We start from the raw sequence: 12,500 nt of genomic DNA, 5'->3' as shown, positions 1-12,500 counted from the left end.
GGTTGTGAATGGGGAGTGTGTGGGAAAAAACGTAGTACTCGCTGTGCGTGGGCCGTGGCTAGGTGTGAGTGTGAGGGTCTGTGACTGTGTGTGCCCTGTGCACTGCGTCGCTGTGCCCGGCCTCTGGGAAAACCGGTGTCCACCTTGGTTGAGAGCCCTCCCTGGGGAGGGGGCTGTTTGGGGGTGGGAGGGGAAGTAATAATTATTATCGCGGTGGTTTTTTTTTTTTTTCTTTTTTTTTAACCGGCCGGGTGCCTCGAGTGTCTCTTTTACATTTGTTTGAGTCTCTGTCTCTGTCTGCCTCATTTGGTGCTATGTCTGTGCTCTCTGTCTGTCTCTGTCTGTCTGTCTGTCTCTCTCCGGCTCTCTCTCCGCCGTCTCGGCTCTCTCTCTTTCTCTCCCTCTCTCTCTCTCTCTCTTGGGTCATCTCATCGTGGTCTCTGTGGCTCGGAAGAGAATGGCCTAAAGGGAAATAATCCATTAACCCAACTTGTAAGTGACCAGAGTAACTGGGCTTGACTCGAGGTATGTCACGTGAGTGCATTGTTTTTTGTTTTTGTTTTTTTTTCCCTGGGTGAGCGCGTGTGTGCTCGGCTCTGTGTGTGTGTGTGTGTGTGTGTGTGTGTGTGTGTGTGTGTGTGTGTGTGTGTGTGTGTCCACATGACAAATTTTTATCTTGTACTACAATTATATTTTCAAATAACCCTGGCTCATATTTAACTAGGGATACTCAAACGTGATACACCGGCAAATATGACCTCGCCTTTAAGTGCATAATGCAAAACAGACGAGTGCGGCGCAGCTATTTTTACCACACTGTTTGTTGTTCGTCGGCGCTGCGCTGACGCACGAAAAACTCGGAAAACAACAACAGCAACAACGTGTTTTCTGTTCGTTTTTATGTCTTCGCCTTCATGTTTGTTTCTCTTGAGGCAAACTCAGTGGGAATCACTGATCCCAGTCCGAAGCGTAAACCAAAAAAAAAAAAAAAAAAACCTCATGCAACTTGATGAAGTGTTTGGTGTGTGCGGCAATGCAAGTCAGACATTTCGCAATGACGGAGGGTGAGTGATGGTGAAAGTGGCTGATGCAACGAAAAGATGGGAGTCTGTGTGTTGACTGACATCAGTTCTACGTATTTGGGTGCACGTGCAGAACTGACCTTAAGGACAGGCAGGCCTGATGGACAGTATTTGTATTTCTTTTTATCACAACAGAACGCCACCATGTGTAGTTAGTGACACACATTGTATACACATGTTCTGAGAGATGACCTAACGCCTTACAGCTGAACGTCTCCCTGAATAGTCAGTGACACACGTTGTATACACACGTTAGATGCCCTGACACCTGACAGCTGCGGGAGGCGGCAGAGGAGCTCGGCCTAACCTTTCCCTTGTTGTGCTGTGTTTGCAGGGTAACGGGGACCTGGAGAAGTACCTGGACAAGCTGGAGAAGGAGGAGAGGAGGAAGCTGGCCGCCCAGGACGGCAAGGTCCGCAGGGAGAGCGCCTCCGTGGTGGAGCAGGTCCTCGGCTGGCCCCAGCAACACGCCCCACGCCCCCCCGGCCAGCGTCACCCCCATGCACACCAGCACCAGCAGCAGCAGCAGCAGCAGCAGCAGCAGCAACAACCCCCAAGCAGAGAAGGCGTCAAGACCAACAGCTTCCCCTCCCGCTACCGCGTGACTCCCGCCACTACCACCACCAGCTACGTCACTTCCGCCACTGGCTACGTCACGTCATGCGCCAGCAGTTACGTCACTTCCCCTGCCGCCCGCGTCACTTCCGCCGCCGGTCACATGACTTCCGCCAGTCCTGCTGGCACGTCGCCCACACCGAGCCGGAGCGGCCTGGCAGCGGGATCCCCGGGACTGGGCACGGCGCTGGGCGGCGCCCCCTGCCGGAGGGAGAGCTCTTCCACTGTGGAGGACATCCTCAGCAACGTGAGTGGGGACGAGGCTGACCTGACGTCACTGAAGCCCACCACCTGGATCAAGCAGGAACCGGGAGAGAGGGAGAGGGAGGTTGGAGACCTATTCGACATCTCCTCCACCATGATGTGCGACCTGACGGCGCCGGGGTCAGGGTCACCGGACCTGCTGCCCGTGGTGTCTATGTCTGCAGGGGGTCCCTCCTCTCTGTGGGAGGACATCAACGCCAGCATGCACGTGGTGGACAACTTCTCAGACCCCCTGCCTTCCTCCTCCTCCTCGCCCTCCCCCTTCTCCTCCTCCTCCTCCTCCCCCTTCTCTTCGTGCTCCTCGCCCTCCCCTCTGGCGGTGGTGTCCCAAGTGAAGACGGAGCCCATGGACTGCGGGGACAAACCGTCGTGCCAGTACAGCCGCGTGCCCTTCAGGACTCATGTGGCGGGCCCCGCGCAGGGACACAGTCACCTGCCCCTGCCCTTCTCCTCGCGTTCCTCCCCTGCCATGACCCCTGGAGGGCACGTGGGGCTGGGAAGCAGCAGCGGCGGCTACCCCCACCAGAGCCGCGCACCTTCCTTTCATCCTCATCATTATCGTCATCGTCGTCATCAGCCCTTTACCCCCCCGCCCCGTCGTCACGGCCCCAGTCCCCCCTCTTCCTCCTCCTGCACTCCCCACGTGGTGCCTGCTGTCCTCCTGCCCCCCACCCCGCCCAGCTCCCAGCCCCCCAGCCCCAACGGCGGGGAGGTGGTGGTCAGGAAGACCCCTCCCCCTCCCTACCCTGCCCCCTCCACCCCGGCTCGTCCTCTGGGCAACATTCCCCACCCCGTCCTCACCTGCTCCCCGTCCCCCCTGTCCATCCCCCTGCCCGCTCTCCCCTCCTCCTCCTCCTCCTCCCGTCTGATGCGGGTCAGCAAGCCCCAGAAGACACACCCGGGTTGCTCCACCATCAAGTACAACCGGAAGAACAACCCAGACCTGGAGAAACGCCGCATCCACTACTGTCTGTTCCCGGGGTGCCGCAAGGCCTACACCAAGAGCTCGCACCTCAAGGCGCACCAGAGGATCCACACAGGGGAGAAGCCATACCGCTGCCACTTCACCACCTGCCACTGGCGCTTCGCCCGATCCGACGAGCTGACCCGCCACATCCGGAAGCACACGGGCGCCAAGCCGTTCCGGTGCAGAGTGTGCGAGCGATGCTTTGCCCGCTCCGACCACCTGGCGCTGCACATGAAGCGTCACGAGCCCAAGAGCAAGTGACAAGAGCGGGCGGCGGTCTTCTCTGAGCGCTATCTGCCGTAAATTGTAAAAATAAAACACTATGGAGGGGCGGGCGACAGACCTCCCTGAACGCTATCCACCATGAATTGTAAGAACTACGGAGGGACGGGCGACAGACCTCCCTGAACGCTATCCACCATGAATTGTAAGAACTACGAAGGGACGGGCGACAGACCTACGTCGCTATCCACCATGAATTGTAAGAACTACGAAGGGACGGGCGACAGACCTCCCTGAACGCTATCCACCATGAATTGTAAGAACTACGGAGGGACGGGCGACAGACCTCTCTGAACGCTATCCACCGTGAAATGTAAAACTTCGTACGGCGACATGCAGCACCCTTCAGCCTCGAGAACTTATGACGTCATGTCATGTCCCCCCCCCCCAGTGACGTCAGTGCCGTCACCACGGGCCGAACAGTGGAGGGGGAGACCTGAGCCTAAGTGCCTGTGGACACAGACCCTGTCAACACACCATCACGTGGGGTCTGTGGGGGGAGGGAGGGGGGCTTGGATCCGTGCAGCACTGTCCAGTCTCTCCTGAATGTGACTTGATTTTAGTTTGACCTGAATTGACTCAGACGTACGTCAAAGAATTGGTTCTTTTAATTGTTTAAAAAAATCGTTCTTTTCATTATTTTAATTAATCAACCTCTTAAACATTATCTAACGTCCTCTTCAACTGGTTGTAAGTCCTGAAACGGACTGGGCGGTAAGCAACGTGAACTGGTTTTGTTCCCCCCCCTCCCCCTTCCCACCCCCCTGTACACGTTAATGAGACACCCTGACAGTAACACGTCATTTATCGCCATGACGTCAGCTGAGTGACGATGCAGCGAAGGGACAGCACTCTCAAGCCAGACTGGCCCGGAAGTTCGTCTTGATATCACTCATTGTGAAAAGACGTTAAAAACTATGGAACGAAATGGCCAGGAAGAAAAGGAGATAGCGAGGTGACAGTGTGTGTAACACGTGGATCAAGACTGAAAATCATTGTGCCTCCATTACCAGTGTGAGAGCGAGCAGTGAGGGAGAGGGAGGGGGGGAGGGGTTGTGGCTCTTGGTTTTGGGCTAGCCTTCAAACTGCTAACTGCAGTTAGCTGCTTTTGTTGTTGGGTGTAACTTCATTGGAGGAAACTGGTTTTGTCATGATTTTGATCGAAGGATTCTATTTTTGTCACGACGCTGTTGTTGTGTTTACTGTTAGAAACGGTGTATTGTTGATACAGAAATGAACGACCTTATTGTGAATAATGTTTGGTGGAATTGAATGACCCTACTGTGAATATGTATGGAATGTAATGACCTTGCTGTTGATATGTATGGAATTTGATACATTGTGGTTAATATGTATGGAATTATTTTTGTACTACTTGCATGGTGGTGAGGGGAATGGGAGAATTCTTGATTGAACTGTTGATTGTTGAAGTCGATGCAGTCCGAAATAAAAGTGGTGTGTGTGTGTGTGTGTGTGTGTGTGTGTGTGTGTGTGTGTGTGTGTGTGTGTTAATGTATGTGCGTGCGTGCGTGCGCCGAAGAACATCTTGTGAAATGTAACGTGAGGACAAAAGAAATAGTGCCAAACCTGTTTTGATGTTCCAGTGACGTCATGTCTGGATATGGATCTCCACAATGTATGCCAACGATTTAGCTTTGATTTGATCATTGTTGATGTGCTCTGTTGAATTGTTCATTGTTTTGTTGCTGCATTTTGCTCAAGCCTTCGCTATGATGTTGTGATGTTGCTGGCCGCTTGAAAATGACCCACTCGATCTGAAAAATACTAGTGGTTGTCATTTAACTTATTGGGGATTCGTGTGTGTGCGTGCGTGCGTGCGTGTGTGTGCGCGCGCGCGCGTGTGTGTGTGTGTGTGTTGAAAGCATTATCCAGGCCATGTACCTGAAGATCTCAGTATCTATACTTAGGTATAATTGCAGAGAAATTCCGTTCACCTTAACCATGTGCCTCGTGTGTTAACTGAATGGAGCGAGCAACTGATGCATACATGTACCATAGAGTTGGGCGCTGCTTTCTTTTTGTATGATAAGTGTAGCCCCCTCTCCCCCTCCCTCCCCCCCCGCCCCCCCCTCCCCTCATCCCCATCCCGTCTCTCTTTTTCTCTCTTTTTTTTCTCATCCCAAACACACACAGTGCATTGAGAGCAGCGAATTCCGTTTTGAAGAGAGAGAGAGAGAGTATCAAGACAGCTCGTGACAATATTCCTACTACCCTGTCATGCTGGTGTCGGTATCAACAGAGGCGAAAAGGTGATGCACGGAAACATTAACTTACTGCTATGCTGGTTTTAGATGGCTGGTTTCCTTAACTTGCAGCGGTTGGCAGGTGCTTCTTGGAAGGTTGGTTGGACTTTTTGTTGTTGTTGAGAGTTTTAGTGCGCATTGTAATAGGGTGTTAGAATTCAGTATAAATCTAGGCAAATCTTTTTCTTCTTCTTCTTCTTTACTTGTGGTTTATCTTATGTTTTATCCGAATATCTTATTTTCATGATCGTACCCTTGAAAGTAAGATGACCAGTGTACCAGTGTGTGTGTGTGTGTGTGTGTTTAAACATGTGTGACTGAGTATCGCATCTGATCGATGGTGTATCGTTGTGAGCATAATTCTGACCCGTGTGTCGTGTTGGTATAGATGACACGTGTGAGTTTTTCCAAACTAATGAGATGAATGATGATGATGACCCAGAACAAATGAGATGAATATGATGATCCACAACTGATGAAGTAAATGATGATGATGATGATAATGATAATGATGATGATGATGATGATGATGATGATGAAGATGATCCAGCAAAGTGAGAATAAAGGAACAGGAATCTGCTGTCTGGACTTCGTGTTAAAAATACCGGCTGATCCCTCTTCTATCTCTGCTGTACTTCTCTGTTGTTTATTTCTTCCCTGTCTCTGTTTATCAGTCTGTCTGTTTGCCTGTATGTCTGTCTCTGTCTCTGTCTGTCCCTCGTGTGTGTGTGTGTGTGTGAGAGAGAGAGAGAGAGAGTAGTGGCCATGTCTATGTGCGTGGCAAAGCACACACACATTCGCACGTCGCACGTACACCTTACACGCGCATACGCATGCGCGCGTGCACACACAAATATCAATATTAGCACACACACACACACACACACGCGCGCGCGCGCGCGCACACACACACACACAACTCGAGCACGCGCGTGCACCCACAACCATGCGTCAAGCTGACAGTGATGAGGTTTAACTCCCTCCCTACCGGGCGATTTGTCAGCTTGCGTTCCTCTGTATACTGGGCGGTTATATAGGTTAATAAAAAAAAAAAAACAAAACATAACGGCAAAACACAATCTCGTGAAATCTGGACACACAAAGTACATGGCTGAGGCAGAAAGCGGGGAGGTGGGCACAACACTGAGGTCTTCCGTTGACAGCAGCGTCCCCCTTCTTTGGACCACCTCCACTGGGCTGCTGCCTGTATCACAGTCCTCACCTTGCCATGCAGGTAAGGCAGCCGTGCTCCGTTTTCTGGGGTTGTGGGATCTGGACTTGTTCCTGTGTGCAAAACCCACCGAACAAAATGTCTGGATCCGGAACGCGCGTGTGTGATCACACACGACGGGCATGTAAGGCGCTTGAGGGATGTGTGTCTGTTGGTGTCTTGGGAGATCGGGTAAGAAGACATGTCCCTTTATAGTAACCCAGCAGGTGCACGCAGAATTCGAACCCAGGACCCTCAGATTGGATGTCCAGTGGTTTGGTCACTCGGCTGTCGGCCCGACACGACCTCGTCCTCTCTGTACACTGAAAACTCAAGAGTCATGACGTCACTGTGCTGTGGGTGAGTTATGCCCCTCAGGGAAAGCTGACCCGGACTGAAATGTAACCATCTACATTTGAAATTTAGAATTTACTTGAACAGATACAAACAGTAAATGGCAAGCTCGTATATCTGCATATGCATAAATCTACCTTTTGTAAAGACATATTCTTCAGTGATATTATATTCAGACTTTTAACCTCTTTCTCTCTCTTTCTGTCTCTCTCCGTATACATACATATATATATATATATATATATATATATATATATATATATATATCACAACGAAATGTATGGCATGAATGACTGTGTATGGTGTAATCTGGACATCCCTCTCCGTTCTAAACATAACTATCAAAGATTTCAGCATCTCCCCGACATTGTCTAACAAACAGCTAACTGTTTAGCACGCACACACGTGTGTGTGTGTGTGTGTGTGTGTGTGTGTGTGTGTGTGTGTGTGTGTGTGTGTCTGTGTGTCTGTGTGTCTGTCTGTGTCTGTCTGTGTGTGTGTCTGTGATAAGTGTGATAAGTGTTTGTGTGTGCGAAGGGGGAGTGTGGTAAGTGTGATACGTGTTTGCGTCGTGTGTGGAGGGGGAGTGTGGTAAGTGTGGTAAGTGTTTGTGTGTGTGGAGGGGGAGTGTGGTAAGTGTGATAAGTGTTTGTGTGTGCGGAGGGGGTGTGTGATAAGTATGATAAGTGTTTGTGTGTGCGGAGGGGGGTCGGGGGGGGGGGGGGGGGGTGATAAGTGTGATAAGTGTTTGTGTGTGTTGAGGGGAAGTGTGGTAAGTGTAGTAAGTGTTTGTGTGTGTGGAGGGGGAGTGTGGTAAGTGTTTGGGGGTTGGGGGTGGGGAGAGGTTGGTGAGGGGAGAGATGTGAGAGGTGTGTGTGTGTGTGTGTGTAGGGTGGGAGGGTTGAGGGGGTGGGGGGGGGGGGATGGGGGGCACGGGGGGAACAGCAGGAGACAGGAAAAAAGTGCACGGTGACTCCAGAAAAATAATGGGGGACTGTTGTGGTCCAGGAAGAGACGAGTAGGAAGGGGTGATGGTGGAAGGGAGAGGATAGGGGTCATCAAGGAAGCAGAGTCACGTCCCTTCAAAAGTGCAGATTGTAACCTCCCCTAGAGAGAGAGAGAGAGGGAGAGAGAGGGAAGGAGAGGGGACTGGGGCGGAGATGGGGATCACATAACGAGCAAGATTCCACACTGAGAGGCCAGGAAAAGTGGATGTGTGCGTCACAGGTTTGTGGCGTAACTCCGTCCAGGCAGTCAGTCCTTGGTCATGTCTCCTGGACAGCAAAGACAAAGTTCCGGTGTACTTTACTTGGATATGGTGCCCATGCCGTCATCCCGATTTGCCCTTCCCATCCCTGATTCACTTATTCCCCGATTCACCCATTCCGGATTCACCTATTCCCGATCCACCTATTCCGCATTCACCTATTCCCGATCCACATATTCCCGATTCACCTATTCCCGATTCACCTGTTCCGCATTTACCTAGTTCCCGATCCACATATTCCCGATTCACCCATTCCGGATTCACCTATTCCCGATCCACCTATTCCGCATTCACCTATTCCCGATCCACATATTCCCGATTCACCTATTCCGCATTCACATATTCCCGATTCACCTATTCCCGATTCACCTATTCCCGATCCACCTATTCCGCATTCACCTATTCCCGACTCACATATTCCTGACTCACGTCGCCTGTTCCCGATCCACATATTCCCGATTCACCTATTCCCGATTCACCTGTTCCGCATTTACCTATTTCCGATTTACTTGTTCCGCATTTACCTAATCCCGATTCACCTATTCCTGAATCACCTATTCCTGATTTACCTGTTTCGCATTCACCCATTCCTGATCCACCTATTCCCGATTCACCTATTCCCGATTCACCAATTCCGCATTTACCTATTCCCGATTCACCCATTCCTGATTCACCTATTCCGCTTTCACTTATTCCCAATTCACCTGTTCCTGATTCACCAATTCAGGATTCGTCCATCACTAACTTGGTGGATCCCGATAGCCTGTTTCCAGCTGGTCTGTGTACTGGTTTGATGTGCCGTCCAGACTCGGACACTGTGAGAAGGGCTACACCCCCTTCTTCTTCTTCTTCGTTCGTTGTCTGCATCTCCCACGTTCACTCGTATGAACACGAGTGGGCTTTTACGTGTATGACCGTTTTTACCCCGCCATGTAGGCAGCCATACTCCGTTTTCTGTGGTGTGCATGCTGGGTAGGTTCTTGTTTCCATAACCCACCGAACACTGACATGGATTACAGGATCTTTAACGTGCGTATCTGATCTTTTGTTTGCGTATACACGCGAAGGAGGTTCAGGCACAAGCAGGTCTGCATATTAAAAAAAAAAAATGTTGACGTGGGAGATGGGACAAATCTCCACCCTTTACCCACCAGGCGCCATTACCGAGATTCGAAACCGGGACCCTCAGATTGAACGTCCAATGCTTTAACCACTCGGCTATTGTGCCCGTCGGCTCCTCCCCCAGATCATAGTTTTCCGATTCTCTCAAAGTTCCCCCCCCCCCCCCCCCCCGCTCTTTATTTTCTCTTGCCTCCCCGTTCTGTTGGAGATTTGAGCGTAGGTATACTTATATGTCCACAAACATTTGAAAATCAATCAATGTGCGGAGTGTGTGTGTGTGTGTGTGTGTGTGTGTGTGTGTGTGTGTGTGTGTGTGTGTGTGTGTGTGTGTGTGTGTGTGTGTGTGTGTGTGTGTGTGAGAGAGAGAGAGAGAGAGAGAGAGAGAGTATTTCTGTTGCTCCAAAGCCTCAGTTCCTTCTCTGAAAAAGCGATGACCAGTTGTGCTGGTAATTTCCATATTCCTGTTTGAAGCGTTGCTTGATATTCCCCCCCCCCCCTCCCCCCTTTCTTTCTTTGGCTGGTTGTTCTTTTCTGTCTGCTGATGTATTTTGTGTAGGGGAAGAGCAGGCAATTTTGAGCACGTTGCAAACACAAGCACCCCATTGTTCCAGCCACCCAATTTGCGTCGTACTTTCATGCCAATAGCAGGAATGCACTTCATGTGTTTGTTCCACGTCAGAATTTTCCAGTCGTTCATTTGGGGGAAAGTGCTCCATTTTAATTTTAAAAATTAAAAAAAAAATGAATTTCACATTCTCTTATGTAAAATCTAGTTCTCAGAATAGTTGAAGCCTTCGCAGCATTACTGAAATTGATTTGCTACCCACCAACAAAGCAACTTTTTAATGGTTTTATCAATCTAAGAAGCCAGTCACGTGACAGAATAAGAACGGAGCTGCTACCTTGGGCACACTGGTAGTTGGTAACTTGGGGGTAGGGTGCTCATGTTTGCATTTGTGTGTGTGTGTGTGTGTGTGTGTGTGTGTGTGTGTGTGTGTGTGTGTGTGTGTGTGTGTGCGCGCGCGCGCGTCTTTGTGTTTACAAGATACTGCATGACAAATGATATCAATGATATCTTGCGGTTTGCCTCCCTGACATACTTAGAGTATTTTGTACATGACGTTTTCTGTATTTTTTTTTCGAGTTCTATTTATCTTTGTGTGTGTGTGTGTGTGTGTGTGTGTGTTTTACTTGACTCTTTGTTTGTACACATAACCGCTTATGTCTTAGCGCATATAGGGCCTATGTGTCTACACACAGACAAAAAAAAGTTAAATGTTTAATATTGCTGTTGATTTGTTTATCTTGCAAACATTCCTTTCATCTCTTGTTTTGTTATTCACTGGAGAGAGAGAGAGAGAGAGAGAGAGAGAGAGAGAGAGAGAGAGAGAACCCCCCAAAGCACGAAGCATTTTGTGCACCTTGGTTACTGAAATCTTATCCATCATGCATTTCTGTGCCGTAGTTGCTGATTAATTCTAATCACGTTCCAAGTTCAAGTGTTTAAAAATCATGTACATGCGTGCGCTGTTCTGAAACCAAGCTGCCGTCAACACAGACAGGAAAACAGGGCGTGATAATATGCTTCAAATTCAACCCTGATAAACACAGGAACTGTTTCCACAGGCACCCCCCACCCCCGACCCCCCACAAACCATGCACCGTGTTCCAAATAGAACAATCCACGACGTCATTGTCGTTCGGACACAGCAAACATGACGCACTTAGAGTGAAACTTGCATGACGTCACTGTTCTCACACAAACAAGGGAGCGAGAACCCCCCTCCCTCCCTCCCCAGCCCCCCCCCCCCCACCCCACCCCCGCAACCTTACCCCCACCCTCCTACTCACGTGGTGTGACGCAATCGATACGAACTGAGTTCACTGCGTAGTTCCCGATACGCAACAGTCGATGGAAAACATGACGGAACCTGAACGGCGAGGATGCCGGAATTGATGTCTTTGAGAGCCTGCAGACAGCTTGAGAATCGCTATTCTGTAAATGCCATTTTTTGTTTGTTTGTTTGTTGTTGTTGTTGTCTTTTTTCTTTTTTTTTTCTTTTTTATACTAAGCTCTCAGCCTGTGGCTGTGACAATTCCGTGGCGTGTTTTGCTGCTGCCGAGAAGGGCAAATTAGGGCCATCCTTGAAACGTCTTCCTCAGTGTCTTTGGAAAGGGGACTGTTCAAGAATAGAACTCCACTGTTTCTGTCGGAGATTTTCTTCGCTTTCTCAGTCTCTCTGTCTCTGTCTGTCTGTCTGTCCGTCCGTCTGTCTGTCTGTCTGCCTGCCTGTCTGTCTGTCTGTCTGTCTGTCTCTGTCTGTCTGTCTGTCTGTCTGTCTGTCTGTCTCTCTCTCTCTCTCTCTCTCTCTCTCTCTCACGTGTGTGTGTGAGTGTGTGTGTGTGTGTGTGTGTGTGTGTGTGTGTTAAAGTCGAAGTCGAAATATTTGAATTGTCAGACCACAGATCCATAACAATGGAGTCTCTCTCTCTCTCTCTCTCTCTCTCTCTCTCTGTCTGTCTGTCTGTCTGTCTCTCTCTCTCTCTCTCTCTCTCTCTCTCTCTCTGTGTGTGTGTGTGTGTGTGTGTGTGTGTGTGTGTGTGTGTGTGTGTGTGTGAAACAGAGCTAGAGACAAACAGAAAGAAAGCATGTCGGATGGAGTCGGCACAGAAACTGAGGGAGACAGGACAGAGAGAATTATTTTATTGGATTCAAGATTCAAGATAGTTTATTCAATGAAGGTCATAGCCCCATATGAATAAGGAGTAATAACAGAGTTTTACATGTGTGGAGTGATGGCCTAGAGGTAACGCGTGCGCGTAGGAAATGAGAGAATCTGAGCGCGCTGGTTCGAATCACGGCTCAGCCGCCGATATTTTCTCTCCCTCCACTAGACCTTGAGTGGTGGTCTGGACGCTAGTCATTCGGATGAGACGATAAACCGAGGTCCCGTGTGCAGCATGCACTTAGCGCACGTAAAAGAACCCACGGCAACAAAAGGATTGTTGCTGGCAAAATTCTGTAGAAAAATCCACTTCGATAGGAAAAGCAAACAAAACCGCACGCAGGAAA

At 49.8% G+C, this 12,500-nt stretch overlaps 1 protein-coding gene across 1 annotated transcript in view; it reads left to right on the top strand.

The window, feature by feature from the left end:
• LOC143284109 (uncharacterized) overlaps nucleotides 1–3,330 on the top strand; it is a 5,763-nt gene extending 2,433 nt beyond the window's left edge. The window contains exon 2 of the mRNA XM_076590755.1: nucleotides 1,417–3,330. Within this exon, the coding sequence (XP_076446870.1) occupies nucleotides 1,417–3,189 (1,773 nt within the window). The 3' untranslated portion in view covers nucleotides 3,190–3,330. The remainder of the gene's footprint in view (nucleotides 1–1,416) is intronic.
• The last annotated feature ends 9,170 nt before the right edge of the window (nucleotides 3,331–12,500 follow it).

Source organism: Babylonia areolata, chromosome 7 (assembly GCF_041734735.1).
Source record: "Babylonia areolata isolate BAREFJ2019XMU chromosome 7, ASM4173473v1, whole genome shotgun sequence".
NCBI lineage: Eukaryota > Metazoa > Mollusca > Gastropoda > Neogastropoda > Buccinidae > Babylonia > Babylonia areolata.
The sequence above is the reverse complement of the archived record's forward strand: the minus strand, read 5'-3'. Positions and strand labels throughout refer to the sequence as shown.